General features: G+C 36.2%; 1 protein-coding gene across 7 annotated transcripts in view; it reads right to left on the bottom strand.

Moving 5' to 3' along the window:
* The window catches only part of ROBO1 (roundabout guidance receptor 1), a 1,209,916-nt gene that overhangs the window by 336,142 nt on the left and 852,329 nt on the right, over window positions 1-21,445 (bottom strand). For all 7 annotated transcript variants that reach the window (XM_055259183.2, XM_055259184.2, XM_063630535.1 and 4 more), the window contains one exon: window positions 17,390-17,716. In XM_055259183.2, the coding sequence (XP_055115158.2) occupies window positions 17,390-17,716 (327 nt within the window). The remainder of the gene's footprint in view (window positions 1-17,389; window positions 17,717-21,445) is intronic.

The following is a 21,445-nucleotide window of genomic DNA, read 5'->3' as shown; positions in this document are numbered from 1 at the left end:
ATTGTAAATTGCGACTGGACAGATTCCAGAGACTTCAGCTGAATCAGAGAAAAAGCTTTAAATGGTGTGTGTAATGCTTCTCTATAGCAGTCTCCACTTTTCTAGAAAATTGAAATGCCTCTAAGGGAAGAAAAAAATGATGTGACTGGAAAGAAGAGGAAGAAGTGAGAAGCTTCTCATTCCAGAGGAAGTTACTCCTCCCTCAAGCCACCTCTCCAGCTCATCAGCTCAAGCTGCCCAAGAAATCTGTCCCCATAGGAGGTCCGCTGGCCTCTACCCTTCCGGGAGCTTCAGTGGAGCAACAGCTCTGATTACTTGAGTTCCTCTGAGAAGGTGAATGAGGCCATGCAAACAGCCCCTCAAAGTAGGAACTTGTGTTTTACGTGGAATTAATGACCAATGTTTTCAAATTGGTTAATACTTGCATTTATAACAGTACTTGTTATATATGTGATATTATTGGGTTATGACTTGAACTCCTTAGGGATGGAAAAAAAGATGATGTCTAAATTGAGTCAATTCTGCTATCCAACAAAGAAAAAAAAATTACACATATAAATACATATGCACACATATATGTATACGTATATATACACATACATTATAAAACATGATGTATAGTTCTGAGAAACGGTGCTTTTGAATAATAAAAAAGTGAATAATTAGGAAGACATTTATATCAAGCTTTCTAATATACACTTAGTATTGTAAAATGTGACAATTACATCTAAACTTGAAGCTGCAAAATAATTTCAAATTAAATATTAATCAAACGTACAATTATATCTAATCAATTTCATGCTTTGCCTTTTTAAAGGACTAAAGCAAACTGAAATATAAATTATTTATAAGAAAAATAATCTATAATAACATGGAGCTAATTATCACAGTCATTGTAGCAGTTCAGGGCAAGGTTAGCGGGAGAGGGATTCCTTTGTTCATATTTTCCCCCTCTGAAATTTCATGAATAAATCATATGTTTCAACTTTATTTTTGAAAAATAAAAAATATTTGGATCTGCCATTCTAAAAACACTGAAAAACAAAAAAGACCTGTAACTGCATCTGTAACAGGCATATTAAAATATTTCTTCTGTGTGTGTGTGTGTGTGTGTGTGTGTGTTTGTGTATACTTTCTGGGTTCAATAAAATCCCTTTAAAACTGAACCACTCCAGTTAAATTAACTTTTTTCCTGCCTCCCCTAAGTAGCACTAATCATTATAGCTTAGAAAATGGTTATTATCAGCACATCTCAGTCAAAGGAAGCAAGCTGCAATGGCAAAGGCTGTGACATTCTAGTTTCTGAATTTTGTTCTCACTTTAAACAAAAGCAGTGTTCCAAAAATTATTAAATATTTATACTCTTAAATATTTAATCTCTGTAAATTGTTTTACATTTACATGGAAATATTTATATTTTAAAATACTTAAATTAATAATTTTGATAATTTAAAAATAAAGTAGCAATTGTTTTTAAATCTATTATTTTTTAATTTAATATTTTTTAAATCTGAATTTCAAATTATTTTCAAGGTTCTATGTTGTCATGTCTTTTAATTGATTTTCAAGCAGTACATGTTAGGTTATTAAAGTAAACATTGAGGTAGACTTTTACAGTATACATTTAGCTATAATGTTAATGAATACTTTTTTCTGCTTTTGTTATCCAACAATTTAGGGAAAATTGTGCTTATTTCTAGTGATGTCCATCAATGCATATTCCTCTTTAAATACCCATGTATAATATCTGCTGTTTAGTATAGATTCTGAAACATAATTTTATTCCACTTAAAGTTCGCTAAATTTTATAGTCAAATTTTATAATCTGAACTAATGATCAGAATATTATTAAATAATGTTGTACTTGAAGCTCTTTTGAAAAAGTTAAGCTGCATTGCACACTCACAAATATGACTTCTAATTAGTTTATTCTAGAAAAAAATTATTTGGTTTCAAATAGGAAAAAAAAATGAGGCATAAGGCAGAGCAGGTATAAAAATATGGATAATTTGTGTGCAATCTCTCATTTCCACTGTGGGAACAAAATGTAAATCGTACCTTACCCTTCAAATATAAAGAATAACACCTTTTTTCATTGATGTTGGTGGAAGAGAATCTTTGCATACAATCTTTTATTGACAAAAAATTAATAATAATACTTTTGTGACCTGTGCCAGGTACTACAAGGTATATACAGTGGTGAGAAACAAGTGCCAAATATAGAAGAATGAAGATTTCCTCACAATGCAGGAGTGACATACTATGATAAAGGGATAGAGGGTGGTCCATTTATGGTTACCTTTAACTTGTAGTGGGTGTGGGAGGAGTGGGGATAAAGAAAAAGAACCCGGGCGGAAGTGATGGCTCTGCTGAACTCTGAAGCAAAATGGACTCTTTTTTTTTTTTTTTTTTTTTTGAGACGGAGTATCGCTCTGTTGCTCAGGCTGGACTGCAATGGCGCCATCTCGGCTCACTGTAACCTCCGCCTCCCAGGCTCAAGCAACTCTCCTGCCTCAGCCTCCCCAGTAGCTGGGACTACAGGTGCCCACCTCTACACGTGGCTAATTCTAGCATTTTTAGGAGAGATGGGGTTTCATCATGTTGGCCAGGCTGGTCTCAAATTCCTGACCTCATGATCCACCCCCCTCAGCCTCCCAAAGTGCTGGGATTATACGCGTGAGCCAGCACTCCCAGCCAATATATACATTTTACTAGATCAAAGGGATGGGGTTGAATTCGAGGCCACAATGCCAGGGTCATACAGATCCTTGGAAGTCATTTTTCAAAACTAAGACTTTAGAAGCAACTGAGAATCTCTGAGTGAGCATCTAGAGGGACTGATGAGATCTGTAGTTGCAAAGGAGTATTCCAGTTATTAAGATGAGAAATAATGGCGATTCTGATTCGAATTGCAAAGGGAATGGAGATAGGTGGGAAAATACCGAAGCTGTTCCGGAGAAAACATCAGCAAGACCTGAGGCTCAGCTACTGTGGAAAGAAAGGAGGGGAGAATCAATCTCAGGTTTCTGGTCTGGAGGGTTGGATGGATGATGGTATCGTTATCATCCTTAGGAAACAATAGAGGAAAGTCAGGAATGAGAAGCAAGATGAAAAGCCGCATTTTGGACATTTGAGCTGCAGGTACTACCAGGACCTCCAAATGGAGCTGAGTGTAGAGGTCCAGGCTGGGGATGAGAGAACAGAGAGTGAATCAGGACAAAATTGGTACGTGAATGCAAGGAGGTGGGTGTGGTCATTCAGGGTAAGTCATAAAGCAAAAAACAGAGCCTACGACAAATCTTCGAGAAATTGAATATTTTAGCTATAGGCCAAGAAAGACTCAGCCAGATGAATAAGAGGAAAATCATATAAAGCCACTATACATTCTCTGTATGGCCTATCTCAGGCATTAAATTTAAACCAATTTGGTTAAATGTCCTAACTTCGGTTACAGGAAAGTTGGATGCAATCCTGATATAGCTGGGTGCCATGAAATTCTAGGAAAGAGAATATTTCAGAAAAGAAGGTCAACTATGTCAATTGCTGACAAGAGGTAAATTATATCCATTATAAAAAGCAAAGTTTAGAAAGCTGAGATCAAGGCCATTAAGAGTAACAGGATATCAGTGAGAGAGTGGGATAAGGCCACACATGGTACTAAGCATCTCTTTGGAAAATGTCGGTAAAGCTCCATATTTGAATTGCCTATGTTTACAATCTTGAATGGGCTCTTATTAGATTCTTCAATATGGGATAGAAGAAAACATTCCTGGAAGACAAAATGGAAACAGAACAGGACATTCTATTCTTACTCTTACATTCTGCAAATAAAGGAATCATGAAGGTAACCACACATCCAAACCTGAGATACCGAGGCACTTTTAAAATTGTATTTTCTTCCACAGAGTATGAAATATTACGCAAAATGTCTACCCAAAACGTTTTCTGGGAAAAACAAGACAGATTATTCATACAAAATGTTTTTGCAGTTCATGTAAGTGTGGAAGTCACACTAATTGAGATCCCTTACTCGTGTATCATACCATTTTTGAATATTTTAAAGACGGGAGTCTTACAGAAAAGAGGTATGTTTAAAAGTCTGTTTAAAGAAGTATTTTCCAAATTATTTTTTAACTGTCAAAATAATAATTCATTAGTACATATTTTGAGAAAGGCCACAGTGAAATATCTAAATGTTAACCATGCCATTAACAGCAGCTTTATAAACCTTCAAAGATATATTTGTCACAAAACACAGACCGTGTACTGATATATAAAGAATACATATCTTTTCACAATAATTATGTGGACTTGTGTATGAGAAGATGACTAACCCAGGAGAAAGAAAGATTATTCTAAATGTAACCATACATGGAATTAGTTTTTCAGCATTTGCCTTTCTGAAATGAAGAGACACATTCTTTGGAACCATATCCATGGAAGGAATCAACCAAAGAATGAGCCTAACATAGTAAACAGCAGATGTTACAACAGCTACAACTCACATATACTGCCTGTCAGCCAGGCACAGTTCTGAACACTATAGATACGCCAACTATTAATCCTTCCCAAACCTCTATCAGGTAAGTATAATTCATATCCCCATTTTACAGGTGAGAGAACTGAAACACACAGAGACTAAATAATTTCAGCAAGATCATAGAGCTGTACTAAATAAACATTTATTAAATTTGTTGAAAACAAAATTTGTTTTGACTTAATGACAGAATTAATTGTCTCTAACTAAAAAGAGTATCCACAATGTCCACTATAGAAAGGAGTCATTGCATAGGGTTAAGAAAACCCATTAAACTAAAACAGAACAAAACGCCTCCTAGAACAGTTCATAAGAAATGTATTGATTCGAACTCTGAGGGAGGCTTTACGAATTATTACCAACATGGTCCAGAAAGAACTCATTTAATGGGAGACAATACAGTGACCTAAGTGTTAATTACTTTTTAAAAAGAAAAGAAGAAAAGAAACAGAAAAATGTTAAGGAATTGACCTTATTGCCTACCAATGTTAGAGTCCAAACACAGAATTTTAGGGCTACTTTGCGTGATTTAAGCAAAAGCGACAAGCAGAGAGAAAAGCAAATATCCATAGATTCTCGATCCACTGGTCATATAAATATTGTTCCTCTTTCATCAGTTATTGACTCATTACTGGTTTCTTCCCAGGGGTGGTCCCAAAGGAAAATATTCTAAATTATATTTTCCAAGAATTCCTTTAAGCAAGAGTCAACGAGATTGCAACCTGTACTACACTCCCATGTGAGAACACTCTCATAAGCTATGACAAGTGCTGAGTTACCTAATTAAAATGCTCTAAAGGTCCTTCTACATCAAATGCTGGCTCTTAATCCATTTTTCTGGTGCCTGACTGAGATGAAAATCTGATAAAAGAGTAACTTAATGTGACTAAATCTACATACTGGACAGTATTACCTGGTAAATATGTACAGAGTCGGGGAGGGGGAGACATTGAGATAATATAAATCCTTTCGTGGAGGTGGTATCTTTGCCCATTTTCTTTTTAACTTTTTAGCTTTTATTCTGAATTTGCTCCATAATTTACTGGATAAGATTTAAAATGTTCTCATTCAGGCATACTAAATAACTTGATCATAAACTTTTATTTCTCCTGACAAATGTAAAATGTCATTTGCGCTATTAAAACTTCAATTTAAACCCTGGGTTAAATACAACACAATTTAAAATGCGACTAAAGTTACAATTTTCACTTTGGAGACTAAGAGACTGAGATTAGACTTAAACATCAGATATACTGAATGAAAAATTAGGCCCCAGATAACCAGATGCACCTTTCCATTTTATTCTTTTTTAAAGACAGTCCTGTCATTGTGTGTATTTATTTTATCCCCTACCAGACAGAAAAAGAGAAAGTAAAGGTTGCTCAGTCCTGTTTTGCATATGTAAAGTGTCTCAAGCAACCTCAGGAAATTCAGGCACTGTCAACACAGAAATTATTTCTTTTCCAGTATGTACGTATGTATGTCTGTATGTATGTATGTATGTATGTATTTAGAGATGGAGTCTCGCTCTATTGCCCAGGCTGCAGTGCGGTGGTGCCATCTCAGCTCACTGCAACCTCCACATCCTGGACTCAACCAATCCTCCCACCTCAGCCTCCCGTGTAGCTGGGATTACCTGGTAAATATGTACAGAGTTGGGGAGGGGGAGAGATTGAGGTAATATAAATCCTTTTTATCTTATCGGGCACCACCATGCCCAGCTAATTTTTGTATTTTTTGTAGAGACACGGTTTCACCATGTTGCCCAGGCTGGTCTCAAACTCCTGAGCCACAAGCGATCTGCCTACCTCAGCCTCCTAAACAGCAGGGATTACAGGTGTGAGCCACTGTGCTTGACGGAAAAATGATTTCCTTATCAGTTAGGAAGAGATGAATCCTCTTCATTGTCTATTAACCAATCATTAGCGTAAGAAACACAGGTTGAGACTGCACTGAGGGGTCACTACACTTAGAAAGAGAGCTTTACATTTATCAGAACCTAAAAGCAATTCATTTGGCTTCTTGTATTACTGGAAGTCAGCTAAATTCCCCAAGTAATGTTATCCCCAAAAGAGATACTTAAATATTCCAGAATGAAACAAAACAAAACAAATAAAACCTCCTAAGGAAATAGTACCTGCTGACTGTATTCTAAATCCTGTGCTCTCAAAGTACTGTTTGAGAGCATGCAAACTCCCTAACTATACAAAATGTTGTTGGGAAGTGAGTGAAAAAGGTAGATTAGACTGCTCCTTATGATGCTTATGATGTTCATCACACAGGCAGTAAAATATTTCTGAGTTCCATGTTAGATCACTTCACTTCCAATAGGCCAGGCATGGTGCTAGGCGCTTGGGATGAAAAGACAAATACTACATTTTAAGGCGGTGTCCTGGGAGCCATGTGAGCACAGACCGCAAGAGGCTAAACCCAGTACACTGGCCACGTCATGGTTTTGGGAAAGGGGGACCCTAAGCCTACAATAAGAGAGTGACAGGTGGACTTGCAAGAAGAGCACATTACAGGTAAGAGAACAACAGAAAGTACACTTTCTTGGGATGGTGATGGGATGAAGCACACCAAACCGCTATAAGCCATTTTGAGCTAACAAATCCTAATCCAAACTCCCAGTTCCACTTGCACAGTCACAGGCTTGACCTTGACCTTGTCATCAATTGCACCTCCTGCAAAATCTCAACTTCTACTATTTAACTCTCCAAAATCAAGCCAAATCTTTGTTCCTCAAATCTAATCCTCTCTCTTTTCTTTTCATCTCTATTACTACCACCAGCTTCAAACTATCAACATTTCTTGCCTGGAATACCAGAATAGCTTCCTAATTGATGTCCTCTGATTATTATGCAACTCATTCTCTACACATGTAACATTCAGGTACAACATAGGTGATGTTTTAAAATGTAAATCAGATCCTGACACTCCACCATTGCATATTGCCCGGTAATATCCGCATGTAATTCAACTCTCAACTCTGACTAAATTCCTTCCTGGCACTTGTCAAAATTAAGCATAAAGTTATTTATTTGGCTAGTTGCTTATTTGCTTTCCCCCCTGCCCCTCCCACCTCCCATTATCCTGGAATTTCCATGAAGACAAGAATCATTTCATTTTTGGTCACCACTGACTAGCTAGAGCTAAACAAAATGCCTGTAAGAAGTTACTTAAAAAAAAAAAAATCACTTTTTTTTGGACAAACTATATTTTGGTATTCTTCAAATTTTTATTCGATTTCTGACTAACAACATTTTCTTTTCTTTTCCTTTTTTTCTTTTTTTTTTTTTTTTTGAGACAGAGTTTCACTCTTGTTGCACAGGCTGAAGTACAATGGCACGATCTCGGCTCACTGCAACCTCCGCCTCCCAGGTTCAAGCGATTCTCCTGCCTCAGCCTCCCAAGTAGCTAGGATTACAGGCATGCACCACCATGCCCATCTAATTTTGTATTTTCAGTGGAGACGGAGTTTCTCCATGATGGTCAGGTTGGCGTCAGTCTTAATCTCAAGCGATCTGCCCACCTCGGCCTCCCAAAGTGCTGGGATTACAGGCATGAGCCACCGTGCCCAGCCAAAAGCAACATTTTCAACGTCCATATTGTGTAACAAAACAACAGAAGAACTTTTATCCACCAAGGATATTTAACCACGTTTTATTCTAACCTGACAAATCTATGATACAGCAAGTATAGATTTAAAAAGGTTTAAATTGTCCAGGTACAGTGGCTCATGCCTATAATCACAGCACTTGGGAGGCCAAGGAAGGGAGATCACTTGAGACCAGGAGTTTGAGACCAGCCGGGGCAATATGGAGAGATCCCGTCTCTACAACAAGTAAAAACAAAACAAAACAAATAGCCTGGTGTAGTGGCGCACAGTTTAGTCCCAGCTACTCAGAAGTCTGAGGTACGAGGATCGCTTGAGCCCAGGAAGTTGAGTCTACAGTGAGCACTGATTGTGCCACTGCACACCATCCTGGGTGACAGTGAGACCCTGTCTTAAAAATAAAAAAAAAAGTTTAAACTGATAATTAGTGAGAGCTTCAGTTAAACTATACAGTATTAATTAAAATTAATTATACTAAGGTTTAAATTAAACTTGTGAAGCAAAAGCTTTAAATACAAATGATTCTCAAGTTAGTCTATGAATATGAGAAAGATTTCTAGCATTTAAATAATAAGTAAATGAGGAGGATTAAAAAGAGTGATCTGATGATAAGGCTTGAGAGATAACCAGATGCACCTTCTCATTTTATTAGTTTTTAAAGACAGTAGTGTTGATACAAGGAGACACTGCCAAGAATTTCCCATAAATAACCAAATACTGAATTGATATTCTAGACGTCTCAAGGGGCTTTATATCTAAGTATCAACTAGTGTCAAAATACTCATCTTAGCACTTTTCAGCATGTATGAATATCAGCTACTTTTCAAGAAAATAAAAGGAGTAGCTCATGAGACTGGTAATAAAATACGTCACTCTTAACCCCAAGATTACCAGATTGAATCTGTTCCAGGATAGTGTATCTAGTAATACTGAACACAGTTATATTGACAGCGGCTGTTCTGTAGCATCCAATCTAGAGAGTCGAACTTTTCCATTTAGTCTTTATGACATAGCTGACTATGTATTCCAACATACCTAATGCCTTTTTTGGCCACCAAAGAAAAGAGTAAATATTATTGAACAGTAAATAGCTTTCCATAGAAAATAAGAAAATACATATGAAATACCTGCTTATAGGATCGTTCTGTACATAACGTGCAGGAAAAAAAGACTAGACGTATACACACCCAAAGTTCCATAGTAGTTATCTCTGGATAGTGGGATTGCAAATGCATGTATATATTTTAAAAGTGTTCTATAATTAGCATGTATTACTTCTGCAATCAGAATGTAAAATATAATTTTAGAATTTTTTTTATAAAAATGATTTTTGTAAGCTTATAAATCATCTTAGCTAACCTGTGATGGATAATAAAAAAGGAAATTGTGTAAAGTACTCCTAATCTAAGATCTTTCTAGAAAGTTGCTAAGGATTAATACACACTTCTGTGAGATTAAACACAAAAATAAGAAGCTAACTAAACAGATATGTGAGCCTATAATCTGTTTAACTAAGCATAGTTTTAAGATAGACTATAACCTGAGGTTATCTATTGCTAGAACGAACATTACATTCTCTGCCACAGCCATGTTCTCTAACACTCATACTGAAACGGTCAGCAAACTGTCCTTTTCTGCTGAAATGCCCATTGAAACTCAAATCTTCTCTTTCTGCCCATTAGCACTGAAATCTCTCATATGGATTACGAAATATGTTTCTATTTTGATATTTCATATTAACTATTCTTTGGAAAGCAAAATCCAAAAACATACAGAGAATTTCGTGTGCTTTTAAAAGAAAATGACAAGTGTCTTTTCTCTTAATGTATATCCAAATACTTCTGCTTTTTTCCCATCAAATACAGAATTCATGCTATATTTACTTCAAGAGATAATGTGCCTATACCTCACTTATGAAACAATTTAAACCTGATATTTGGATGCAACAGGTGGACTGATGGACTCACTACTTACTGACATCATTGAGATGCCATGATTTTCTGATTTTTATTTTTTGGTCATTAAAGATGACAAAATAGCTATTAATAAAAATCCAAATATATTGTTATGCAAGGCAATGACAGAAGAACATATTCTGAGTGATAGCAAAAAAGTCTTCAATTATGTCATGAAACTTAGCAATATGGCTTCTTAAGTGGACAAATATAAATTGAAAAAGAAAATTTGAATATAAAAGTTAAAAAAATAAATTTGTTCCTGAAACAAAACTGAGTGGACTCAAGATTATTTGCATGTCCTGCATCACCAATGAGGATCCAAAGCGTCAATTTCCCACATGATCAATTTCAAGAAGGAATTTAGTATTTCCAGTATATTCTTTACTTAATCAGAAATTAATTTAAAGAAATTTAATGAAGCATTTTATTTAAATTTAAGTATATTAGCAAATATATCTTCAAATTAAAAATAAAGTAAGACCTGATCTCATTTTTGAAATCAGAACTGTCCAAGTTCCCTTCAGATAAGAGGATTTGTTTAAATAATCTTTCCATTCTCCAGTGTCTAACCATAATGGAAGTAAAGAGAAAAAGGTAGTGAAAGCAATAGCAACAACAATTGAGACTTATGAATTATAACCATGTGCTAGTAACTGTTATATATTTTACGTGCATTATTTCATTTAATTATGAATCATTTTTGGAATAAAGAGCCAGTACATTTTAGAGTATACGTGTACAGAAGAGTAAAATGGTGTTTAAAAATTGAAACTAAACCACCCTTTAACAGTCTTTCTTTGAATACTGAAAATAAAAATAAGATATATAAAAACGTTTTAGAATCTGATCAAAATATTTTTAAATGGTACTTTTTTTTTAAAGACAAAAGTAGAGGAAACAAGGAATATTTTAAAAGATGCAATATAAAGCTAGTTCAATTTCAAACATAAAAAGTCTGTCAAGTAAAGATATATACATATATGCATGTGTTTTCACATACATATATTTATATATGGCTTTTCTGCCCTCACCAAAGACCATCTACTTTTGCCAAGGAGTTAGTTCTAAGCTGTGGTGCTGATATCTCAGAACTCAGGGATTCTCATCTATTCTAAGCTCAAAATGAAGGTACCCAATTTCCAGTCTTCATTCTATCACTGATCTGCTCTTTGATATTGAACAAATCTTTCCTTCTCTGAATCTTCCTGAGGATACACACATAGACACACACACACCAATCAATCAAACAATATTTCATAATAGCGTATTCTATTTCCACTCCACTTCATCTCATCTGAACCAGTTTACCCCTAGGAGTAATCCTTCCATCTTCCATGGACTAGATTTTGGAAATACATTCTATCGTACCTAGGTAAACATGTGGCTACTCAGCATACATGGTCAGTTCACGTTCTCATTTTACCCACATGAGGAAGACTGTATAATTTCAATTCTAAGTCACTTTAAGAAGCATAATTTACTAATAATAACAATGAAAAAACATAATATATTGAAAGCAGCAAGAAAATATTCCTTCAAAATGCATACATTTTAGTTCAAAGCAATTACTATTAAAAAGCACTCCAGTTAGTAAAATCTACAAAAGACATTAATTAATTAGCAAAATATATATACACTTTTAGGAAAAATAGTTCTTCTATGGTTTTGCTGCTAAGATAGCCAGCAGATGTCTGCCTAGTCTGGAGGGAATGTTTCTTCCTCAGGAGAAAACAGCTTAAATGGAAACAAATAGCCATATGCTGACTGTATACTGCTTAACAGATGATGTAGACAGCCATGTTCTACAATAGAAAACATGAGGGTCAAGGTTCAAATTAACTTTCTTTAAACTTCAATGAAATTACCCAAGATCAAATTGCATATTACATATAAGTTGTGTCAAAGATCTGCACTATCAATTTGTGACAGGTATAACATGGAGTTCTAAGTTTAATCATTGGTGACACTGGGCACAGGAGAATAGACTCACAAAATATTTTCCTAATAAACTTTTAAGTAGAGCTAATGCAAAATAAGCAAGAAAATACAACTCGTAAGACCTTCTTAGAAAGTTGGGTTTGAAACTGAATTAGACAAATACTGAGTTTTTATGTCTTAAAAACAGCAAAGTATTCTAAATTAAATAATTTCATATTCTCATCAAGATATGATTATTGGTTTGCAAAGAAAAATAATCAATGAAAAATAAATTTTAAAACCACATTTGTCGGCTGGGAGCGGTGGCTCACGCCTGTAATCCCAGCACTTTGGGAGGCCGAGGCGGGCGGATCACGAGGTCAGGAGATCGAGACCACGGTGAAACCCCGTCTCTACTAAAAATACAAAAAATTAGCCGGGTGTGGTGGCGGGCACCTGTAGTCCCAGCTACTCGGGAGGCTGAGGCAGGAGAATGGCGTGAACCCGGGAGGCGGAGCTTGCAGTGAGCCGAGATTGCGCCACTGCACTCCAGCCTGGGCCACAGAGCGAGACTCCGTCTCAATAAAACAACAACAAGAAACAAACCACATTTGTGCATAAAAATTGTTTTATAAAATCAAACTTCAAATAATTACAAGTGAAAATGCTAGAGATAAAAAGTACTATACATTTCTTAGCATTCCAATTTTTTGACTTTATAATTGTGTGAGATTAACTGCATCAAAACTGTTTTTGAGAAAAAGGTTTACAGTTTTTAACTACACAGCAACGAACAGCAGCAAAACATTAACCAATATCTGCACTGAGGTCTACCCTTGTTATAATAGGGATATAAATGAAAATAAAAATAAACAATCCCTCAAATAACTGATAAATAGAATAACTTTGGTGCATTACTTCAACTTAAATAAATATTAAAGGCACAATAGACAAAAATATTATTTCTATACAGAAATGAAGGTTTTAAATGGCATTCTATATTAATTTTTTTTCAGTGTTTGAGAGGTTGACAATTGTTAGGAACCAAGGAATACAGTTGTTGTTACAGCTGTAAAACTTGGTTTAAAGGCAAATACAACACATAGAAACGTTTTGAAAGCATTACCAACAACTGCGCTATGAAACCTGCGTTGCCTCAAGACACTTTTCGTAAGTGTTTTTACTTGGAGGTGATAGTTTCACTAAGCAATTAGATGCAATCTTTGTCTTCCTGTGTCTGATGAGCCTTGGGGAAAGTAAGAATAGTTCTCATTGAACTTCTGGTACCTAAACTGAGGAAGCATTTTTTTAAAGTAGTAATATTTTCCAGGAAAAAATAAAACCCAAACTATAACAATACTTTACAGGCTTAACTGACGGCAAATAAAGTCCATGCTTCCCCCTCACCTTTACCCTGTTTATGTCATATACAAAAAGCTAGTTTTGGCTTTAGGACTCAAACGTCTTAAAAATGGTGAATTAGGAGTACCCATCGCCTAAAATAAATAACTGAAATACAGTGAATGAAATTACCACATATCCATTTGTAGTGCACTGTAGCATGATTTTTCTAAATAATAAATTTCTAGACTTTGTAAACACACAAAACCTTTTTAACTGAAGAGTATTTCATTTTTCAAAAAAACTTGTGTCTAAGTCATATAATTTACAATTTGCCCGAATGAAAATATGCTTTTTTTTTTTTAAGTCTCAGCCTCCAGAGTAGCCGCAGCTACCGGCATGCACCACCAAGACCAGCTAATTTTTTTTTTTTTTTTTTTTTACTTTTTGCAGAAATGAGGTCTTGCTGTGTTTCGCAGGCTGAGTCCTGGCCTCAAGTGACCCCCTGCCTTGGGCTCCCAAACTGTTAGGATTACAGGCATGAGCCACCATGTCAGGCTGAAAACATGCTTTTAATAACTACAATTAAACTGATATAAAAATTATTCAAAGCAAACACTACTCAAATTTTTTCAGGGTTTCTTTTTTGTTGTTGTTCTGTATTGTTTTTTTGAGACGGAGTATCACTCTTATGCTCAGGCTGGAGTGCAGTGGTGCGATCTTGGCTCACTGCAACCTCTGCCTCCCAGGTTCAAGCAATTCTCCTGCCTCGGCCTCCTGAGTAGCTGGGACTATAGGCATGCGCCACCACGCCAAGCTAATTTTTGTATTTTTAGTAGGGACAGTGTTTCACCATGTTGTCCAGGCTGGTCTCGAACTCCTGACCTCAGGTGATCCGCCCGCCTCGGCCTCCCAAAGTGCTGGGATTACAGGCACAAGCCACTGCGCTTGGCCCAGGGTTTCAAATATTTATTATCACTAATAAGAATGTTTATTATAAAACTATCCTTATTAATCTCAAACTATATTTGATAAATATTTACTATATATATTTCCCCATTTAAAAGTATATTAATTGTTCCTGAATATTATCTTCAAGTATTTTTAAAGTACATATATTAAATTGTATTCAGTAAATTACAATTTTTTTTTACTCAGGAACTTGAAAACATTTTGGAGACATACTGATGAACTCATCCTAAAATTTATGAGCCACACATTAAGGGGCTCTGTAGTTGAATATTTTGCTGGTAAAAGTGATATAATGATCTCATGGCTGGTTTCAACTCCATGATTGTATGTTTGTTGACTAAGGCTAGAAAGCTTTTCCCATAACGGCCTCTCAAGGTAATGGAATGTCTAGCTAAGAAAGAGAACTTAACTGGCAACTAATAGTATCTTTAAAATATCTACACAAAAGCCAGATTAGAAAAGACAACTCTCTACATCCTAGTGCATTCAGAGTATCCTGATCATGTGGGGGTAAAACTAAAGGTGTTTGAAAAGGAAGCTGTAGAAAGTAAGCATTTAGTCCTTTTGTTCAAGTCCGTAACTTTTTAAAAAATTCTGACAATGATAAAATGAGTAGGAAATAATACAGAAAAAAGGGTGATTTTCGATATTTGAAAACATCAATGTTAGTAAATACTTCACTTATAAGCAATTATAATTCCTGAGAATAAACAATCACTGTTTTACCCTCTGGAGTTTCTTATCTACCAAAACAGGAGCTGGTTTAGGTCATCTATATCACCTTTTTGATTCTCTAAATTTGTTTTCAGATAACTTAGTTTTACCTCCACATAGAATAATTATTCTTAAATATAAATGTGTCAAAAGTTACAAAGATACTAATATCATAACTTTGAAATATGACTTTATCAAAACATGCAGTTGGTCCTCTATATTCATGGGCTCTGCAACTGTGGAATCAACCAATCACAGATGGAAAATATTAGGGGAAAAGAAATAATAGCATCTGTACTGAATATGTATGGGCTTTTTTTCCCTTGCGATTATCCCCTAGACAGTACGATATAGCAACAATTACTATATGAGCTATTGTACATCATCTAGACATATTTGTAAGTATATGGGGGAGGGTGTGCATAGGTTATGTGTAAATACTGTGTCATATATAAGGAACTTGAGCATCCATGGGTATTTGTATATACAGCAGTCCTGTAACCAATCGCCCATGAATCCTGAGGGAGGACTAGACATTCTTTTATAAACAGGTCAAACATTTAAACTTATTTTGCATGGGCTACATTCAAGCTGGCCTTAAAAAATAAAAAAAGCAAACTAGCCTTCTGTTATGATGACAGCTGTCATTCACCTCACTAATTTAGTTCTGAGACCTTTACTGAGAATCAAGACAATAAGAGAAAGGTCATAAGTTCATTGTTAGTTAACTGTGAATAGGCAAATATAAACTAGATTGTAGAACTTCAAAGAAATATTTTAAAAAGGAATAGCTAGTTTTAACATGGTTTAAAATGGTTACTTTAATTTTTATTGTATCTAATTATATTTTACGCTCATATCAGACATTTTTGGCATTCTGTCTTAAGTAATATGAGGCTCTGGGAGAGTGATCAAGTCATTTACATTCTCTCGGGCTGATTTCAAGTTAATAACATGATTGAGTAATAATAAATAATAAAAGGATTGAGGAAATTCCTTTCTACATTTATGATTTTATAATTATATAAATGTATAATTTTATACTTAAGTTACAGTTGAATATTGAAGACAATTTTGGAGACTATGAAAACTAATTATATAATTAAAATTTTGAACATAAATTATATTAACATATCGATTATCTTGGAAAAACACCATATATAAATATATACATAGTTATGTATATAGTTTTATAGAAAATTATATATAAAGTGAATTTTATCTAAATTTCATTTGTCTCTCCAATCCCTATGTAATTCTCAATTTTTGTCATATTATATACAGCAGGATCCTTTCAAGGGAGTGAATCATTTTGGCTACTCCTTGAATGTAGATAGAAAATAAAAGAAGCCCAATTCTTATTCAACTGCAATACAAGTCTAGCCTATAGATACAACAGTTTAATGGTTAGTCAATACATCCTTCTTGAGGGTAATTTCAAATGAACTGTATTTGGTGCTAGTGTAAATAAACTGAACCATCAACTACTTGAGGATAACATACACCTGTTTTCTTCCAAAGGCACCCCACAGTAGCCAAGAAAATAAAATATAAGGCATATATGTATACTTTTTTGATATAGCTTTAATAGCAATATATTTCTAAGAATTAGAAATGGTTTAAAATCCTAACTTAAACTGCCAGTTGAAGGTATTTTTCTTAATGAAGACAAATTTTTAAATCCCACACTATCTTATTTATAGACAAATTCTCATATGTAGATATGTATAAGGGTGTGTGTGTGTGTGTGTGTGTGTGTGTGTGTGTGTTTTGCCTATTCATAGGCATGATCCCACTACTGATCAGCATGGGAGTTCTGATCAGCTCCATTTCTGACCTGAGCCTGTCCACTCCTCCTTAGGCCAACCTGGTGGTTCCCCATTCTCAGGAGGTCACCGTACTGACGCCAAACTTAGTTTGGACACACAATGGGCATGGTGCAGTCCAGCTCAGAACTCCTGGGCTCAAGCAATTCACTTTCCTCAGTGTCTCAAGTAGCTGAACTATAGGCACCACATGGTTCCCTATTCAATGTATTTAAAGGTAACAAAGGAGAGGATAGAACAATTTTCATAAAATTTTCCAACAGAAAATCACTCCCAATCAAAAGTCAAATCATTAATCAGCTCTGTGTAAATTCCAGTTAAGCTTGAATAACAAGTTAGGATGAGAAATACAGAAAACTGAAATAGTAGATTGTATTCATATACAAAGCTAGAGACTATCCTCAGGTAAGGCCTGAGATACAAATTCGACTTTTCATTGCCATGATCGAACAAATGATGCCACTCCGCCACTCCCCCCTGCCAAACACAGAGTGCCCAGTTTACTTACTGGCTACTTCCAGCGACGCATTGTGGCTCACAGCCTCTCCAAGGTAATTCCTTGCTACACAGACATAGACTCCTTCATCAGGTCTACTTTTCCGTCCATGTACTATACGTAAGAAAAATAAAGATCCACTTGGCAGCAACATTCGGTGTGAGCGAGGGTCATCTTTGTCTGTCTCCACTCTCTCTCCCCCTTTGTACCATTCAATAGTGGGTGTGGGGCGGCCTTCAGCTTTGCAGTTCAAAGTTGCGGGCTCGCCTTTTGAGACAATCAGGTCTGAAGGGTGTTCAACAATGCGCGGTGGAAAATCTTCCTGACGAAGACGGGAGCCTGCAGAAGAATTAACAAAATATCTTCATATAACACTTGAAAACAGTTAATCGCTTATTTTAAAAGCATCGGCTTAACCATTACTATTTAAACAGTGCATAACATCAGCCTAGCCTTCCTACCCTATTTACTAACGATCTTTCTGGTGGCCGCCTTGACTACACCTTCCAGTTCCTGAATCCTTTTGGTCTCCACTCAGAAACTTCTCTCGCTTACACATTGCCCGTGCAAGTCCTGTCTACTCCTCAAATCCCTTATCCGCAAGTCCTTTCAGAACCCATTACATTGTGTGTTTATGCCATGCATGTGTCCATTTCTGCAGAGGAATGTGTTTATTACAAATAATGGCACGGCTCTCTGGAATCTCCTTTTAATGAACATCAGTCAACACTTTAAACAAACATATGCAGCTGGGCGCGGTGGCTCACGCCTGTAATCCCAGCACTTTGGGAGGCCGAGGCAGGTGGATCACAAGGTCAGGAGATTGAGACCATCCTGGCTAACAAGGTGAAACCCCGTCTCTACTAAAAAAATACAAAAAAAAAAAAATTAGCCGGGTATGGTGGTGGGCGTCTGTAGTCCCAGCTGCTCGGGAGGCTGAGGCAGGAGAATGGTGTGAACCCGGGAGGCTGAGCTTGCAGTGAGCCGAGATCGCGCCACTGCACTCCAGCCTGGGCGACACAGCGAGACTCTGCCTCAAAAAAAAAAAAAAGAAAAAAAAATGCTATATACTAATGAACATTTGCATTCAAATATATACTAGAACTGTCCTTTATGTACACTTTTATATCTTCCTAAAGTATATACACTTCCCTAGAGTTTTTATTAATAAATTAATTTTATTAATAATAATTCATATTTTAATAGACGTCAGAGATGAAATGCTAAGTACCTGAGTTTAAATAATTAAATATACTATTAAATGGAAAAGGATACCAAGTGAGGGGCTTCATTCTGGACCTTACATATTACTTAATAAATGAAGCCCTGAGTGTCTATGGCACTTAAATATTCTTTGTATCTGTACCTTATTTCTTCCAATGAGATTTAATCTCAAAAACAGGAATGATGTTTCATATTTTATAACATTCCTATCTTATTTCTGCTTATATAAATATGTAAATTTATCAAAGATTTCTCAAATTCAACAGCCAAAGGCCTTACTGAAAGAGTCCCAAACCATGCCCTCATCTGGTGTTTCAAGGTCAATGAATAAGGCAAATTAGAAATCAGTCTTCCTCTCTTTCTGTCCCCTAGCTCTTCCCAAATTCCTCCGGAAAAGTTCTCAAATTACTCTGCTTAGCCTCATCTATATAGCCAGCTACCATCACAAGTCCAACTACCATCCCTTTCTACCAGGATGTAGGAAAATCTCTGAAATAGTTTCACTTCAGTGTAGCCAGATGAAGGCTCTGAAATGCAAATGTAATGTGGGTTGTCCTCTACTTCAGTGGCTCGTAAAATAAACTTACTGCTCTTAAGGTGAGTTTTTAACTAGACCTAGAAGAGCTAGCATGTTCATTCCCTGATCCACCTGTCTAGACACTTCCTGTTCCATGCTTTTCTCTGCTGTCTTCAGCCTGACTTCTGTTAGCTCCACGAGAACCTTGCACATCCTCCTGCCACATGACTTATGCCTGCCACAGGGCCTGGGCTTCAAGTAATCTTACAGTAGAATACACCTACTCTATTTCAAATCTCTGCTCTCCCTAATCTTTACAAGAAAGTTAAAACATTGGTTTTATAAACCGAAATAGCACTATACAGCTACCCTTGGTAAGAATGGTCAGAATTACAATATATAAATGTATTTGTTGGATGCTATTTGTCTGTTTTTCCCACCCTTCTGTAAGATCTGTGGGTCTGGTTTTGCTCATGGTATTTCTCTTACACTTGGCCAGAGTGCTGTGCACATTACAGTACTCAGTAAACCATGTGTTGAATAAATGACAAAAAAGAATGAAGTGCTGACAAGAAAGACCTAACTAAGCAGAATGAGATGAAGTTTAACAATCTTGCATTCTATGACAAGACAGGAAAATATTTTATTTTTCAAAGTTATAACTAATACGTATACATTCAACCTTTAATAGACTGTAAGCCCTACACGAGGCTTATTTGTATCTAATTTGTAACTACTCCAATTAATGTTTTTTCTTAGTGAAATATATTAATGAATAATGAAAGATCTATTATTTGCTCATGTCCACCATGAAACAAAAATTGTAATTTGAAATGCTAATAGTTTTACAATCTGAAACACTAATAACTTTAGCTTAGTGCAGGTATACAGCATGGTACAGATTCTTTCAATGAAACTAAGCTCTAGAAAAGGAGGAAATAGACTAGGAATATGAAAGAAAAAAATTACTTGGGAACTCATACTCTCTAAGGCTATGTTGAAGCCAAGTGAAATTCAGATTGGATTTTATATTAGTCATCACAGTCAGTGCTATACAACTTCAGAAGATTAAGTATTGTAATATGTTCTTGGCCTTTACCTTGGCTGGAATTCTGAAAGGTGGATGCTAAGGAGGATTGACTGCTGAGGAGATACTTATTTAATTAAAGCAACTTTTATTTTAAAATCTGAAAGTCCATTTCAGATAGAAAATAGGGATATATAGGTTGTTACGAGAATACAAAGAAGGGTCACCTAAGATTGCCTGAGCAAGTCAGGGAAGAAACTCAAACACATTACATTTGAGATAAGCCTTGAAGCATGAGTCAGAAAGGGAAGACAGGTGATGATTTCACCCAGAGGCACAGCTACAGGAATATGTGGTACACTTGTGGGACCTGCAAGCTGCTTAATATGGCCTGAGTATAAGGTGCATTTTAGAGACTGTGAAGTATAAGTCTGAAGAAATAGCTAAAATAAGTAACTTCTTGGGCTTTGTACACTGAGCCACAGTTTTGGAACCCAGTGGAAGGCAGCCAGAAACCATTAAGAAATGTTAAGCAAGGGATGAGTATCATCAAGGTTGGTTTTAAAGAGCTCGCTATTGGCAGCATGAAACTGGACCTAACAGGATGAGCTAAGAACGAATTAGTGAGGACCCATTTCAAGCAATAAATCTGAAAACCAGGGGCAAGCACGGTGGCTCATGCCTATAATTCCAGCACTTTGGGAGGTCAAAACAGGAGGATCACTTGAGCCCAGGAGTTCAAGACCAGCCTAGGCAACACAAGGAAACCATGTCTCTATAAGAAATTCAAACAATTAGCCAGGTGTATGATGCACACCTGTAATCCCAGCAACTCAGGAGCTCAGGTGCAATGGTCACCGGGGCCTGGGAAGTCGAGGCTGCAGTGAGCTGAGATCGCACCACTGCACTCTAGCACAGGGACAGAGGGAGACACTGTCTCAAAAAGAAAGAAAGAAATCTGAGAGCCAGAACTTAGACACTAACAGACAGAAGGGAAAACAGAAGGAAGAATCTCAAGATATTAATTCGTAAAATCAACAGTCTAGCCACTGACAATATGGAGTAAAAGGAAATGCAAATACACAGGATGGAGGACAGGCAGAGGGTAGGGAGAGTCCAAGTTTCCTGTCTCTGGAACGGGTGAAGAGCAGTCTCACTGAAGGCAGGGAATAAGAGAGTGAAATTTGTTAAGAGGAAGAAGGGCAAGGAGATAATGAGACATGAAGAATTTGGGATACTTCTAGAATATCCAAACGGTGCTGACAAGCTGTCAATTGTATATCCTTAAGTTTGACCTCGA

The sequence above is a fragment of the Symphalangus syndactylus genome, chromosome 21 (assembly GCF_028878055.3).
Source record: "Symphalangus syndactylus isolate Jambi chromosome 21, NHGRI_mSymSyn1-v2.1_pri, whole genome shotgun sequence".
Taxonomy (NCBI): domain Eukaryota; kingdom Metazoa; phylum Chordata; class Mammalia; order Primates; family Hylobatidae; genus Symphalangus; species Symphalangus syndactylus.
The sequence above is the reverse complement of the archived record's forward strand: the minus strand, read 5'-3'. Positions and strand labels throughout refer to the sequence as shown.